This window comes from Cryptomeria japonica, chromosome 9 (genome assembly GCF_030272615.1).
Source record: "Cryptomeria japonica chromosome 9, Sugi_1.0, whole genome shotgun sequence".
Lineage (NCBI taxonomy): Eukaryota > Viridiplantae > Streptophyta > Pinopsida > Cupressales > Cupressaceae > Cryptomeria > Cryptomeria japonica.
This window is the reverse complement of record NC_081413.1, coordinates 369,508,000-369,525,262: the sequence shown is the minus strand read 5'-3', so window position 1 is coordinate 369,525,262 and position 17,263 is coordinate 369,508,000. Positions and strand designations below refer to the sequence as shown.

The 17,263-nt window shown below is 36.3% G+C and overlaps 1 protein-coding gene across 1 annotated transcript in view; it reads right to left on the bottom strand.

Annotated features, from left to right (window-relative positions):
• Positions 1–349: 349 nt before the first annotated feature.
• Positions 350–17,263, bottom strand: part of LOC131076835 (uncharacterized) — an 83,150-nt gene continuing 66,236 nt past the window's right edge. Inside the window, exons 4-8 of the mRNA XM_058014173.1 lie at positions 3,983–4,089; positions 2,982–3,059; positions 1,232–1,333; positions 712–793; positions 350–603 (exon numbers count right to left, since the gene is read on the bottom strand). Coding sequence (XP_057870156.1) covers positions 485–603; positions 712–793; positions 1,232–1,333; positions 2,982–3,059; positions 3,983–4,089 — 488 coding nt within the window. The 3' untranslated portion in view covers positions 350–484. The remainder of the gene's footprint in view (positions 604–711; positions 794–1,231; positions 1,334–2,981; positions 3,060–3,982; positions 4,090–17,263) is intronic.

Genomic DNA, 17,263 nt, shown 5'->3' with positions numbered 1-17,263 from the left:
TTAGAATAGTCTTGTCCAAGTGTTATTATGGTCACTACTATATTTCCCAGTATCTTTACATCTTTGACTATCAACACATATAATGAGAATTCTTGAGGAGTTGTTGCTGCTAAGGTGAGCTCCTAGGTCTTCTTGATCAAGGTGATAGGCCAGTGTAGGACTCCTCTTGGGACATCATTGTCTGCACAGGACCCAGATGTCACAAGAAACAACCCCAATATATATCCCTATGGTGGGACCACATCGGATGTCATGACCATTTTTCTTGCATCATTGTGGAAGCATTTCCTTCATTTTATCTGAAATCAAATTCACAAATATAGAATAAACGATGCACTAAAAAACTATATACAAAACTAAGATTATTGAAGTTGCAGCCAAGAGATGCATTAACAAATTCAAAAATATAAATTGATAATATTGTTAGAATGTTGTTTTGCTGAAAAATTGGAGCCTATAGAAAATAATTATTAGGAAATAGCACCTAAGCACGACTTGTGTAGGTCCCTGTCCTTGTGTCTACAAGAATCTCATCACCAAGATTGACAAACAGAGGAACATTAACGACAGCACCTGTCTCCAAAGTAACTAATTTTGATCCACCTGACCAACAAAGCAAACTCAAATCAGCTATGTGATTACACCCATCCTGCCAACCAAGACAATACCATAAAAGAAAACAGTTAGGTTTATATAATTTGTATGAATAACCTTGTACTGTGTCTCCTTTCACCCCAGCTTCCGCTTCAGTAACTTTGTACTTGACAGTAATTGGAAACTCAACATCAATTATCTGCAAGAAGTGTTAATTCAAACATCATTCCAGCTATTTATTGAAATATACTAGCATGCCCATTGCATGAAAACACATGTATTATGATCCTAATCATTTCCCCTGCCATCTCACCGGACTCTAGGAACTTTCCACCTTCCAACTTGTAACTGCATACTCGTGTATTATATTTTTATATTTTAACATAGAAAGTGCACTATTCATCATAAAAATTCCAAAAGAAAATTGGCAAGTTTATTACTGTTTTTTTCTTAAGTATCTTCTTGCCAACATAGTTATCCAATTACTGTTAACATTTATAAAAACATGAGAAAATGGAAGCTTTAAAAAATATTTTGGTATTCATTGCAAGTCCAACTCCATACTCAGGCCCCAAAACCTTGATGCATTAATGCTGACTTTGATGACAAAAACAAGTTCAAAGGCAATGTGCTATACCCGTCCATTCCAAGAGAGGACATTGCATTCCATGCCCTCCTTCAACCACTTTTTCTTGTCACCAATTTCTGTCTCGCTTAGTCGGGATTCATCATATGTGGACTGTAAAAGGCAATACAATAAGAACACAACTGAAAAGTGAATAACAAATGAAAAGAAAATTCATGTGCCACAATGATCAGAAGATTGAAACAATAACGAGAATAGGCATCTTCCTATGGAAAACATGGTGGAATCCCCATTACTTCACTTCACATTATATGATACAATTAAATATCTCAGTCCAAAGAGATGATTGGTCCCCAAAACAAGATGGCAAATAATTTTGTGACGATTTCAAAAGCTTTGTGGATATGAAAATAGAACTAGTTGCACAACGAATTAAGATTCAAATGCTTGTTTATTAGGAACAATTACACAAAAATGTAATGCTCAATTTCTAAAAATTGTGCCTTTAAAAGATAATGGAAAACAAAAGCTCAGAAAGGCTTCTTTGCGGATTATAAAAAGTTCACCAATACATTTCCAAAATGAGAAAAAGTAGCTTTTCGCTACATAAGAATGCCAATGGGAATTTCCTTGTTGCCTTCTCTAAGAATAAAGGCTAATGAGAGGTTTGTAAGGAAATTTATTCCCAGCGTGTCCTTTACCTAACATAAGTATAACAATGTAATTTCAGGATGCCCAATCTGCCAGGTATAATAAAACAGTCAGTAAACAAGAAGCAAAAAACTCCAGAAGTAGCCTAAAAATTGTTTGAGAAGGCCACATGTTCTCATTTTATCATTTCTTTTTAAGTAGAAATCTTGGACAGTACTCACTAACAGCCGGCTTAGATTCCGATTATTTTGTTACTTTCAATATTAATATAAGCTCTTTTATTTTGCAGATCAAAGAAGACCGAAAAAAAAATCTAGAAAAAAATATAAGATTTGCCTTTCCTCTGTGTATCGCCTAAAGGATTACTATAGCATATTTAACATGAATTCTGAGGTATGAATAACCATGTGATAAAGTTAGGCATTTTTCACATTGCATCAGCTATGCACAAAATTCAAATGAATTGACCACAGATAACCATCTAATGAAAAAAAATTGTTACTTTCTCTAATATTAAAGAGAAATGAGATATTTGTCAAGCAGTTTTAGTCTTGCTGGTTCTTTGTCTAGCAAAAGTATGCCTTGATTTAATTTTGAGAAACCTGAACTGACAGGTACAGCAAAACAATCTAACTAGAGGCTTCTAAAATCAAGGGGTTAAAAAGCAGTATCTGAAAGTGAAAAATTTGCCTTTTAGGTTAGGCATCACTAAAAGGATATCCACAGAATATGCAACCTGAAGGCCCATGAGTTAGTAAACAGGCATTTTTAGTCTAGCTGGTTCTTTGTCTAACAAAAGTATGACTTGATTTAATTTTGGGAAACCTGAACTGACGGGTACAACAAAAAAATCTAACTAGAGACTTCTAAAATGTGCAGCCACCATGAAGCAAGAAAAAAAAAGCAGAATCTGAAAGCGAAAATATTGCCTTTCATGTTAGGCATCACTAAAAGGATATCCAAAGAATATACAACCTGAAGGCCCATGAGTTAGTAAACATGTAATAAAGGAAAGGGGATTTTTCACATTAACATTTTTATGGGTATGACCAGAATTAGCGATAGACACTATCTTATGCACTGATAAAGCACAAGTATCCTGGAATTTATATGGAGTCTAATAAGTGCTCCGATAGAATTGAAATCCCACCATATCCATGAACACAAACTGTGCACCATCTTTATATGTATATTGTTTTGTTTCCTTCACAATATTTGCCAAATCCACCTGCAAATATAGACATTATAGGCATTGTTACATGCAATAAGACTAACAAAAGAAAACAAATTTCCAGCATCATAGAAAAGGAAAACAAAAAGGAACTCCTCAAGGATCCAAATTGAAAATATAATCAGAAATTATCATTTGAATTTGTTTGCATTACATTGATTAGAGCATAATAATAATAATAACCAAATGTACAAGTCTAAAGAAATGGTGAGTAGGTCTATTTTTCCATTAGTAACAGAACACAGATCACCTTCGATGAGCAAAACCAGTTATAATAATTTCCTTGTATTCTAGTAATGGACACAAAAGCAAAATATTCAGTTTGCACGTGCTCCTATTTTGGAATATACTAATGCCAGAATGGTAATAGCTGCATCAGAAAACACAGCTTTTATAACAGATTCGTATTAGTTTTAAATTTTTGTTCACTTGTGCTTAAATGAAGAGGGAACTACATAACAAACCTCAAGATTTGGTGAGTTTCTAAAATTAGATTCAAAATCTGTCTACAAGAGTAATTCGTGTACCTCTTTCACTCACTCGAGGAAAGAACAAAGCTAGGCTCTTCCACTCCAAATAATTCCCATATCAAATTTCTATAGTACAAAAGATTGGCAATGAAATCTCAAAGCTTTTATGCTTTCAAAAAGTTGCAGTGGTCACCCTTTCAACTTCCTAATATTCTTGCAATTAAAGTTTCCATGCTTTCCACAGTAAAACCTATGACTAAAGGACTCTCCTCACTAGCCCACCAGCTACCTATGCAAGCTACAAAGAGAACCCAAACCATTGATCTGTTCAAATTGGCTGTTAGCCAACAATAGTGACCTTTTGTAATTCAACATTGAAAAGTAGAAGGCTGCAGATTTCATAAACTTAATACTCATAAAATATAAATACAAAACAATAGAGGAACTTACTGATGCCCCAGCACGAAATGTTTTATCAACTGTGTTGCCAAACACATAATTCCGCAATTTTGTTCTTACAAAAGCTGCACCTTTCCCAGGCTTTACATGCAGGAACTCTTCATAAAAGCCAGGCGATTGAAAACGTTGTAAGACAATAAACTCTTTATTGAAGCTAGAAAGCATTAAAAAAGGTTTTCCTAGAAAAACAAATGGCAATAAATCTCTCTTTAGCAATAGGAAAAAGAACACAAAACAAGCCAGTTGCAAAAGCAGTAACATTAACAGCGGAATTCTTAATTGATTCTTTTTAACTTTTCAAGATGATTTATCCAGAAATAGAAATCAAATACCTAAAGCACTATGTGAACAACTAAATATGAATAAAAGTGAGCAGAGTTGAATAAAGGAAAAATCTTAAGACTTAAAAAGCAAAAATCAAATGAATTTCTACACATTATATTTAAATGTCTAATAAAAAAAGACATGCTATAATTTATAGGGAGTGCAGGTGCAGGTACAAGTGTGGGTGTGACTCTGCAATATTCAAAATCCAGGTGTATGGGTCTCTCTTTCTCCCTCATTGTGTGCATATCTTGTAGCACATGAATTTAAGACCTTTGCAAATTTTGACAATGTTCACAACCCATTGACAATGATCTCAAGTGGTACCACATTTTATTAGTTTATTATTGTGTACTTAAGCACCATGTTATCTACCTAAGAACAACATAGTGTCACCAATTTACAAGTATGTTATGGCTTACTTTCTCCTTAGGCCCATAACCTATGCATTAGTGCAGATATATGCTATATTGCAATTACTTAACGATTATATTAATGTTATGTTTAGATAAGGAAGGAACTACGTCATTGTGAGTAGGGTTTTCTTCCCACTTGAGTATATGATGAGGATAAATCCCAAGCAATGCTTATTTCTTCCATTTAATAGTAATCTAATATAGAGAGCGCTAATTTGTGACCTCTAATGTGTTTTAAGTTAGCGCATGTAAATCCATTTTGTGTGGACAGGTGCTCCAGTTATATTCCCAAATCATTTCATTCAACTCACTTAGGAACAATGCAAGTGCTTTCAAGCCACCATCTTTTTGTTGCCATTAAAAAAAATGCCCAGGGGATTTAATCCAGGAAAATAATCAAAGTTTGTGACCAAGGTAGAGGTTTAGAGATTATTTGTAGAATTCACCACTAAAAATTTCTAACAAGAAAAGAAAAAGTTTCAGATCCACTGTCTTCAGTCCATAGATCTACACATTTTAAGTTAGATGAAGAGGATGTAAACCTTTAGAAGAAACTGATTCTACCCTTAGATGTCGTAAGAACATTCTCCGACCCCTTATTTAAATCTGTAGACAAATATACTGTAGCTTAATTTTAAAAAAGAAATTGAGGTGCATACATGGCTTCAAGGTGCAATGCATATATGACCCTAAGGATAAGATAAACGTTGCATTGCAATAGGATAGCCAATACTTTGGGAGATTGATGGCTCTCTTGAAACCTTGGACAAACCTTTAGCTAATTTGTTGATGCATTAACTCAAAGAGCAGAGCAGATTTGGGTCAAATCCTTAGTATGTCTAACTAGTGCACCCAACCCAGAAATACATAACAGTGGACAAATAACAAAGGAATTCCAAGTTTTGGAATCAAGGGTCAAACTTCCACCAGGCATTGTGCTTAATATATGCATGTTGAATTGAAGGAGGGATGTTTGACCCAAAAACTCAAGAAAAGAAAAATTCAGTGTTTACCAATGAAGACAACCATGTGAAAGCCATGAGAAAGATAAATATGAGTTTTGAGAAAAAATGGTATGCATTTCATAAGAAGGTTAATGAAGTGTGAGATTCCTTGCAATTTAAAAACCTCAATTGCAACCAACCCCAGTCAATTTTCCATTAGCTACAAATCTGATACAAATGCTTGTCATGAGTGTTCACAAACTTGGAATAAAGGCCATGTCTATAATCCTAAAAACATTTGCATGGCTAAAGATGTTTGTCCATCTAATCCCTCTTCCTCAATCTGATAGCGATGACTTTAAGCAACCTGCATGTGAATGTGAACCAAAATACACAACTAAAACAGAGTGTAGAATTAGGGGGACCATCAGTGCCTGAAATGATTGGGTTCAACTGCATTGACAGCTTCAGATGTTTTCACTAGTATTGATAAACCCTCACAACACAACACTTTTCACAAGAAGCAAGTCCATACATTTGGTTTCCATCTTGATACATCTGAAAGCTTCCAATACAAGTCTCATGCCTTCATAACTCATTGTTTGTGAGTAGAACAAAATGTTGAACTTAGATTGGTTGATTATACCCTCAATTTAGGTGTTCAATCATTTGAAGCCATGTAATTTCCACAGTCCATGATGTCAGCTTGGTATATTTCTGAATTTGACTGTTTAGAATTATTTATCATCAACGTTTCAGATGATGCCCCATGATCCATCATCAGGATAAAATAGCTAGAAATGAGAAATGAGAAGATAGTAGCAGATGTGAACTTGCGCTACTATCCCTCTTGCATGCTACTGTCCTCTAGATGTGTTGTAGTCCTCTAGCATGCTATTGTCCCTTGTTTCGTCGCACAGCGAGGTCTTCCAACCATTTCTAAGGGAAATTGGTTTTAATAAAGTTGTTCCCCTTGGCCTGGTGAGTCTTCCTATGTTGTTGCTTTGTTGACAAGTGTCCTACTCAAGGAGTTATGGCACCTTTTGCATTAGGAAGCGTGTGATTGCTTGGAGATGCCATGTCATCATTCCAATTGATGGAGGGCTTGTATCTACAAGTAAGGCAACCTCTTGTGAAGGTTTTTCCTTGTGTTTAAACTTTAGACGTTGTTAAGGTTGTTTTTGAGTAGATTGGATGTGAATGTTACCCTCATCCTACTCTTTTTCCGAACCGGTGCTGGCATCGTCTAGTCAACGTGTGTTGGTGTGTTGGCTCTTAGTCGTTCCACCATTTGGGTGGGTTTCCTTGGGTGTTGTTAGAGTTTGTAAGTGTCTTTTGGTGGGGATTCAAAGTTGGTGATTCCCTCATCTGACCCTTGAGTTGTACTCACGAGAAAGAGCAATCATGGATAAGTATCCAATCATCATTTGAATGTAATTTTCCCTCTCATAGACTCATCGTGCTGGTTTCATCCAACGATTGGTAAGTCTCCCACTAGTGCCACCTTGCTTGTAGCAACGGTGAGGTCATTCGTGTTGTTAGTGACCTTGTGTCATTGTGTTTCACATGACACTTGTGTGCACTTTATTGTGCAACAACATGTTGTTGCATCTTGGTTATTAGTGTTGTTTCTAAAAATAATTAGATCAATCAACTAATGTCCTACATGTGTGGCTTGGGGGATTACACCAGTCGCTGGTTATTAGTGTTGTTTCTAAAAATAATTAGAACAATCAACTAATGTCCTACATGTGTGGCTTGAGGGATTACACTAGTCGCCCATTTGGACTAATGGAAACCCCATTAAATTATGATTTTTCCTTAGTCCTCTATCACTTAATTGCCATTGATCACTAATGGCACAACCACTGAAGGCCATGATTTTTACCTCAAAACATGGTGCAATTTTCCCAACCATGATTCACTTAAAACCTAGCCACCATTTCTCATGGTTTTTAATAGATTAATGACTTTTAAAATAACAAAATTCCTTGGTGTAGCGTTTCACCAAGAATGTTACCCTCTTTGGTGCGGTTTCCTACCTCATATGCCACTTTCTATTGCTGAATTCTAATGGTGAAACCACTTAAAAAAGGCAAAATTCCTTATGTGGCATTTTTTAACAATTGTGAAATAACAAATCTTTTATGTTAGTTATGGATTTTTTCCCCTTTTGCCACTTGATTGAAAGTGTGAAACCCTACTCATGATTTCCATATCCTTCTGCCACTTAATTGTTGCAAATTTCTAATGGTGTTGCTGGGTGAAAATTGTGGTTTCCTATTTATCTTTTTGTTTAGGGTTCTCTTGCCATCTATTCCAGTCACAACTTTATGGCATCTTTGCCCCGTTTGGCACTGAATAGAATTGGTTATGCTAACTAACATGTGCACCAATGTTTGTTACTCAAACTCATCTATACTTTGATGAAGATTCTCCTAGGCCTTTGCTACCATTCTTCCTTCATATCCAAAACATTAGCACTTCATCCTTCTTACTGTGTTGAAGCTACCCAATTATTGATAACCAATCTCCTTAACTTGGCAGTCGACATTCATGAACAATCTACAAACATCAATAGCTAACGAAAACCAACACGATGAATTGTAAATTAAATTGGAAGGAAAACTTAGTTGTCCTTGATGAAAGGACAACGATAACATGATATGCTAATTACAACCTCCACGAAAGTGAAGTTTCAAAAGGGTAGCAATTTCGGTTCTAACAAGTAGAACTGGTAAAGACAAAGGTAGAAGAACAAGGTGCTATATTATGGTAGTGAAATGCAAGAAGTTTCTCATTCTAGTCATCACAATAAGGTGCATACCACAAATATGTGCCCAAATCCGTTTAAGACAATTGAGGAGTTGCTTGTGGTAAAATAAGGCACCTAGCATACGTCAAGCAACAAGGACTGGTAAGGATTGGCACCAAAGATCAAACTAGCAACAAGATCATGAAATGTGTAAATAGAATTGACAACGAAGTCAACTTATACAAGTGATGACAACAAGCTAAAAAAAGTAAGAAGTGCTGGTGGACATGTCCATGTACCATAGAAGCTAAGAGGAGGTTGATAGCTGCCCAAGAAATGGATACAAAGAAATGCCAAAGTCACAGCAAGGAGGAAGAATGGGTGATGGTCAAAAATATATTGCAGCAAATGTAAATGGCAGATTTACTAGCTGAGTTGAGGGGATGTTTAATTGCAAAGTAGGCTGTGACCTATGCAAGCACAATGAAGAAGTTGAGGAACAACTGAAAGAAACTAATTGTCGATGCATCAACCAATGCTGCTAAAATTTGCAACCTACTGATTGATACTGGCACTGAGGTAAATGTGCTGAGAAGGCATGCATGGGACATGATGGGAAGTCCAACAGTTCATCCCTCCCAACATTTATTGTTTATGGAAAACAAGACTTGAGATTGTAAATTCTTGAGGACACTCAAAAGTATCATGGGAATAAATTTCTTCATGGAATTTTATGCCATAGAACTTATTGAGATTGATAATTATCCTGCTGTGCTGGGAAGACCATGGTGTAATGCAAACAATGACAATATCCAATTGAAACACAGGTACACAAAATTCACCAATGAGCAGCAGAAATTGACTATTTTGCTTAAACCTAGACAAGGGACAGAGTATGGGATACAAATTGTTGTAAGATTAGATTCTCCAAGTGTAGGGAGATAAGATAATGGTAGAGACTAAATTGGCAATTGAAGAATACAGAACCCATGGGATACAAAGGACAACATTGATGGTTCATGGAATGAAGACACAAAAGATTTAATCCAAACCAAGGCAAGGAAGGATGATTGAGTCAAGAAAACAGCAATGCCGACCAATAAAATCCTGAGAATTAGTATAAGAATAGATAAGCTGCCAAGGTATGAAGGCATTGAAGAAGTAGAGTTTTGACAAGTTCAAATAAGTCATGTCAGAAAAGCATTGAAGCAAGGTAATGGTCCATGTTCTAATAGCAATGCCAGTTCGGTGATGGGCAAAACACAGAGATTATGTAAAACTAGTGATACAGTGAGTAGTCAATTACTGTAAGGTTCAAGCATAGTGAAGTGGAGAAGAAGGTAAAGCATGATGGAGAGGCACATCCAAGGATCTTGTGTAATGTCCCCTTTCTGGATTACTTTATATTTTTCCCACAGAGAGTTAGAGTAGCATGTATCTGAATCTGATCTGTTCACCTTTTATATGAATTCTGATGTTCTTTGATGTTCTGTACTGATTTCTGATGTTTATGACTGATTTGCAGATGTAATTCTCCTTGATTTATGCATATTACAAGTATTTGAATTTCAGATCTGGTTCTTTTTTCTGCTCTTAAGTAGGAACTGTTTTTCAATGAATTGATGTTAGAATGATCCTCAAATAAATTATATTTATGCTTCTTGAAATGCTTCTTCAACCCAACAGCTACAGCTCTTCATAATGTTAAAATTAGAATCAGAAAGCTACAAACTCAGACAATAAAAACTAAGAAAACTTAAGAGAACAAGAAACGCCACAAATTATCCTGGGAAAACCCTCCACCTGAGGGTGAAAAACCCAGCCACACCAAAAATAGATTTTATTGAATGCTCAAAATAAGTACATAGCACTCACACTTAGTAGACAATCATTTAACAATGATTGATAATGCTCAAATAGAAGACGACCATCAGAAAACTGCTTACAAAATAAGATTGAAGAAGATGCTAATTGAACAAATCTCCACACACCAATGAACACAGCCAAACATGGATAATTATCTCGAAAGACTAAAGAAGATGCAAGATCACAGCACCCAAGTTCTGAGCCTTTTATCAGAGATCATCAAAACAGAATGTCGATCACCTTCATTATGACCCTCAGAATATCAATAAATAGCTCACCACAAGAACCGATAAGGCTCACGAAGAAGACGGAAGGCCAAGCATTAAGGAAGATGTCAGTTACACACCGACATACACCACGAGCCGTTGAACTCCAGCGAAAGAAAAGAAATGTTTTACTAGCTAATACAAGGTCGGCGACAGCATTCAAAGACTTCGATACATGAAATATGACCAGTGACAAATATAATACGAAACCGAAACATTTTCCAGCTATTGATGAAGCAAACCGAATACAAATGAGAGCTCGAGAATTTCATAAATACGGCAAGCATGATATCTACTGAAGTTACAATCTTTAACACTCCCTCTTAACAAAGGAGATATCATTTACAGATATTCAAGTCATGGAGTCTCTCAACATGACAAACAAAATATGAAAACAACAAAATTTAATCACGGACTTTCTCAACGTGATAGGCATCATGGATTCACTCAACATAATGTTCATCATGGCTACTCCCATGGATGAAATAACACAAGCTCTCATCACGGAGTCACTCAACGTGATGTTGTCATGGAGTCTCTCAACATGACATCCACTATGGCTACCCCCATAAGTGGAAAGAGCCTCAAGGGCTTTCACCTCAAATTTCTCCATCACAAAGAAAAACGCATTACAAGGGATTTCACAGAGAAGAACTTGTAGACGTCTAAAAATGGTCAATGCTTGCGGAATCATACTTTAACATTTGCGCATTGCCTTATTTTAGGGTTTTTGCATCGCATTAACATTTCTCCTATGTCACGCACTTGGTCTTTATCATTTGTGAGCATCGAGTCCTTCTTCTGCATTCTTCATTTATCTCGCTCTCGAATTTGGTCTTGTCGATAACAATATTTGTCATGATTTTGGTCGGTCTTATCTTGTCGCATCAATGTGCATATTCATTTGTCATTATTTTGGACATCGTCAATCCTAATTAGGGTTTTGTCCTCTTATCGATCTTGTCATCTTGCGATCGATTTGTCATCGATCGTTGTCATTTTCAATCTTGTCATCTGGCAATCAATTTGTCATCGATCGTTGTTCTCTTTGTCAATTTTTGTCATTTTGCGATCGGTTTGTCATCGATCGTCGTCTTTCTCAATTGTGTCAATTTGGATCAATTAGTCATTGTTCCTCGTCAATTGGCGCATTCATCAATCAAATCATTTATCAAGTCAGAATCATGATCAAATCGAATCGACGTCAATTATCTTTTGTCAGGACCTAATTGTCATTCTTGCATTTTCTAATTCATCTTTTAGGGTTTCATGATTTTATTCATTTAACCCTGTTTGACATTTCCCCCTCTAAGATTAATAAATTATTTATTTATCCTAGGTCTTCGTGTCACAATTAAATGTTTAATTTAAGTGGCCAACTAATTATTCCTCTTTTTGTGAATTAATTAATAAATGACAAATTATTAATTGATTTACCTAATTTCTCCTAATTTCCTAATTTTTCATCAATTTCTAAATTCCCTCTTTGTGAATTAATTAATAAATGAAAAATTATTAATTAATTCACTAAATTCCTAATTTCCTCATTTTCTAATTTCCTATTTCCTATTTTCTAATTTTCTAATTTTCCTAATTTCTAATTCAATTTCCTCCTATTTTTGTAAATTAATTAATGAGTGAGAAATTATTAATTGATTTACCTAATTTTCATCAATTTTCTAATTTCCAAGTCATTATTTTCCAACTTAATTTTCTAATTTCTCCTAAATTCCTAAATGTCTATTTCTATTTCAAAATCTTGTCATAAATCCTTGTATAGCAATTTGTCATAAATTGTCATAAATTGTCATAAATCCTTGCATAGCAATTTGTCATACACATGTCATAATTTTGCTATTCTTGATTTGAATTTCCATTCGAATCACTTTCATGCTAATCTTGTCTTTTTTCCAATTTATCTATAAATTGGATGAGTTTCTTCAATCAAAATCCCCCAATTCATCGCATTTTTGAATCCCCTAATCACATTATCGAATTAATCACTTTTTTGAATCACTTTGTTGAATCAATCACGTTTCGAGTATTCTTGAGCAATCATCTTGCTTTCATATTATGATCATGCACTAGTAGGTGAGATCCACAACAAAGCTATTTGAAGAAGAAAGAAGAACAATGGAGCCACATGAAGGAGACATTCAAATCTGCACTTGGTTTGCTTAATTTTCAAATCTTGAATGTTTTATTTTTCATGTCTTTATTGAGTGTGTTAGGATTGGTCATTGCATTTGAGCTTTTGTGATTGAGCTAGCTTAATTTTATATTTGCTTTGATGATTTCCGATTTCCTAGCTACAGAACTCATTAACAACATATAAAAATTCATTGAAACTGAGATTCTCTCTCAATAAGAGCATCATTCTCTACAATAACAAGGTTATCTCGAAAATAACAAAACTTCACTCTAGGAAGTGGCTTGGTAAGAATGTTTGCTATTTGCTATTCTGTGCAAATGTATTTGAGCTCCACTACTTTCCTTTGAACCATATCTCTCAAGTAATGATATTTTATTTCCACATGCTTGGTTCTATCGTGAAAAACATGATTAATCGAAAGTTTCACACAGCTTTGATTATCACAATGAATTACTATAGGTTCCAAAGGCTGTCCAAACAATCCTGCAAGCAATTTACAAAGCCACACTGCCTCTTTAGCTATTGTAGCAGCTGCAACATATTTAGCTTCACCTGTACTTTGAGCCACACACGATTGCTTCCTGCTGCACCAGGAAATCATAGCTGAACCTAAGCTAAAACAACAACCGGAAGTGCTCTTCCTGTCAGATGCACACCCTGCCCAGTCTGAATCAGCAAAACCTTGCAATTTTAGACCTTCACAAGAAGTATATTTCAGACCATATCCCACTGTACCACGTACATATCTCAATATATGTTTAGCTGCAACAAAATTAAACTGTCTAGGCTCACTCATAAACTGACTAAGAGTGTTGACAGCATAACATATTTCAGGCCTTGTATTGACTAAATACATCAAAGATTCAATCAATTGCCTATACATAGTAGGATCAACTAAATCTAAACTAGCTGCAACTTCATGTAACTTTTTCAGATTTGCTTCCATGGGAGTTGCCATAGACTTGCAATCTAACATACCAAATCTTTTCAAAATGTCAATGGCATACTTCCCTCGACTCAAAATGATTTCATTTGGTCTTTGCCACACTTCTAAACCAAGAAAATAAAGCATCAAACCAAGATCTTTCATCTCGAATTCAGAAGTTAACTCTTTCTTACATCTAGCAATGAGATCATCCTCTCCAGTAAGAAATAAATCATCAACATATAGAACTAAAATTAAGGCTCTATCATCAATTACCTTGAAATGGATATTTGATTCTGCATCATTTTTGAGAAAACCCAAGCTCAACAAATACCGATCAATTCTTTCATACCAAGCACGTGGAGCTTTCTGAAGGCCATATAAGGCCTTTTTCAATCTGCATACATGTGATTCTAGTGCAGTCACCGGTTAGGAGGGACCTCAAAGAGATCAATCCGGACCGATCAGCAAGAGTAAACACAACAGAAACACAAGGGTATGATGGAGGCAATGCAGAACTGAATGAATTATATCATGAAAATTGATTACAATCAACCGGTAACAGTCAGGTTACAGAAACCGACTCACTAGCTTGCTAAAACATGCTTAATTACAGAACAGGTCACAACCGAGACCTCAAATCTTCAGATCTATCTTCTATGTTCTATATCTTAACTGATCTACATTCTAATGCTCAATTACAATGATTTAAACAATCCAAGGGGATCCGTTCGGCCCAAAAAGGGATCAAATGCCGAAGAACAAGACCTAACGTGTAAAAACAAGGTCGGCCTCCGCCAAAGAAATTCCTCCGAAAAATCCAAAGGATGAAGTGCGGATCAAGGGGAAGGTCGGCCACACGCCAAGGAACATCGGAATCAACGCTCAGGGCTCCGCAAGCTACGGAAGGGATTCCGGTGGATTCTGGTGGATTACAAATGCAAATAGGTCCAAGCAACCGATACCAGAAAACTGTCTCAGAAACCGGTAGCGATAACTTGCCAGAAAATGATCCAAATGCTCCACGGTTTGGGAATAAAGTAGATGATCAAGTCCTCAAGAAAAAATCCAACTCCTCGAGATTCGGTGAGCCAATGCCAGAAAATGCAAAATGAAATGTTGAAATTGTGGATCAAGGGGAAGGTCGGCCACACGCCAAGGAACATCGGAATCAACGCTCAGGGCTCCGCAAGCTACGGAAGGGATTCCGGTGGATTACAAATGCAAATAGGTCCAGGCAACCGATACCAGAAAACTGTCTCAGAAACCGGTAGCGATAACTTGCCAGAAAATGATCCAAATGCTCCACGGTTTGGGAATAAAGTAGATGATCAAGTCCTCAAGAAAAAATCCAACTCCTCGAGATTCGGTAAGCCAATGCTAGAAAATGCAAAATGAAATGTTGAAACTGCAAAACAAAAAGCAAAACAGAAAGGAAATATTTTTGGTTGATGCAAGATTGCCACGAACCGGGGATGCTCCTGCATCAGACATCTGAGGTTGTTGAAAAAGTGAGTCTCTCACTTTGTTGGGGTCAGAGGAAAACCAAGGCGGTCTACCTCTGCCTGAGAAATCCAAGATGAATCTTCAACTAGTCTGTCCTTCCACTTTACAAGATACTCCTTATACTGACTGCTCCAGGTACTACGCCCAATCCTACTATGCAAAATGTCTTCAATCTGATCCAGTTCTTTCTGGGGCAACTGTTTCTCCAAGTCTGCAATGTTAAATACAGGTGAAATACTCAAACTATCCGGTAACTCCACTTCATATGCATTTTCGGAACTGAACTTTCTCAAAATCTTGCAAGGTCCAAACTTCCTCATCTGTAACTTGTTAAAAGTTCCAACCGGGAATCTTTCTTTTCTCAAATACACCGTCACTTAATCGCCAACTTCAAATTCCTTATGTCTTTTCTTCTCATTTGCTCTCCCCTTGTACTTGTTGTTCATGTCCTCCAAATGCTGCTTAACTTGAATATGTAAGTCCTTTATGTGATCTACAAATTCTTTTGCTTCCGAACTTCTCTAGTCTTCACTGCTAATATCTCTTAATTCTAATATACCTCTAGGGTGTGCTCCAGTAACAATTTTAAAGGTGTCCTTCCAGTACTCCTGTTTACTGAATTATTGTAGGCAAACTCTGCTTGCGCAAGAATCAAATCCCAACTTCCGATTTTGTCTCCAACTAAGCATCTTAACAAATTTCCCAAGCTCCGGTTAACTACTTTTGTCTGTCAATCAGTCTGTGGGTGAAAAGTAGAATTGAACTTCAAATCTGTCTTCATCTTCTTCCAAAGTGTTCTCCAAAAAAAAAAAACCAACTTAGTATCTTTGTCTGAAACTATGCTCTTCGGTAATCCATGCAATCTCACCACTTCCTTGAAAAATAGGTCAGCTATATGCACTACATCTGATGTCTTCTTACAAGGTATGAAATGAACCATCTTTGAGAACCTATCCACTACCACAAATATAGAATCATTCCCTCTCTGTGTTTTAGGCAATCCAAGTATGAAATCCATGCTGATATCTTCCCAAGGTCTCTCTGGTACTGTCAAAGGTTTATACAATCCCACATTCTGACTACTACCCTTTGCAACTTGACAAACTCTACAACTTTGCACATATTTCCTAACATCCTTATGAATCTAGAGCCAAAAGTAATGCACCCTCACCACTGCTATTGTTTTATCAACACCAAAGTGTCCAGCTAATCCTCCACCCTCCACTATGTTTCTCCTTTATCAGATTCTCCCTCATAGAACTCTTAGGTATGCACAACTCAACTCGTCTGAATAACATCCCATCCTGAATGAAGTAATCCAACCACTTGCTTCTATCTACCGTAACCGGTTCTCTACATGCTCTCCAAGGTTCTGCAAAATCCGGGTCATTATCATACAAGGTCTTCAACTACTCAAATCTTAATACTGTCACTCTCATTTCTGTCAACAAATTCCTTCTACTCAATGCATCACCAACTTTGTTAGATTTCCCACTTCTATGCTTCAACACAAAGGTGTAACTCTGCAAAAATTCTACCCATCTCATATTTCTCTAATTCAACTTACTCTGACAATTCAAATACCGCAAATCTTGATGATCCGTATACAACACAAACTTCTTAGGCAACAGGTAATGTCTCCACTTCTTCAAGGCTTGAACTATGCATAAAATTCTTGATCATACACTGAATATCTCTTCCGAGCATCATTCAATTTCTCACTGAAATAAGCTACTGCTCTCGCTTCCTAACTCAATATGGCTCCAATTGCAATTCCACTTGCATCACAGTCCACTTGAGATACTTTGTTGAAATCCAGTAAAGCTAACACAGGCTGCTCAGTCACTTTCTGCAACAACGGTTCAAAACTTTTGTTTGCTCTGGTGGTCCACTTGAACTCCTTCCTATCTCCCCTCATTATCTCAGTCATAGGGTTACAAATTGAACTGAAATTTCTGATGAACTTCTGGTAGAAACTAGCCAATCCATGAAATGATCTTACCTCTCCAATGCTTTCTAGTGTAGGCCATTCAACAATTGCTTTTACTTTCTCAAGGTCCATCTTCAAAACATCCTCAGATATCACAAATCCCAAACACTAATTCTTCCTTCATGAAA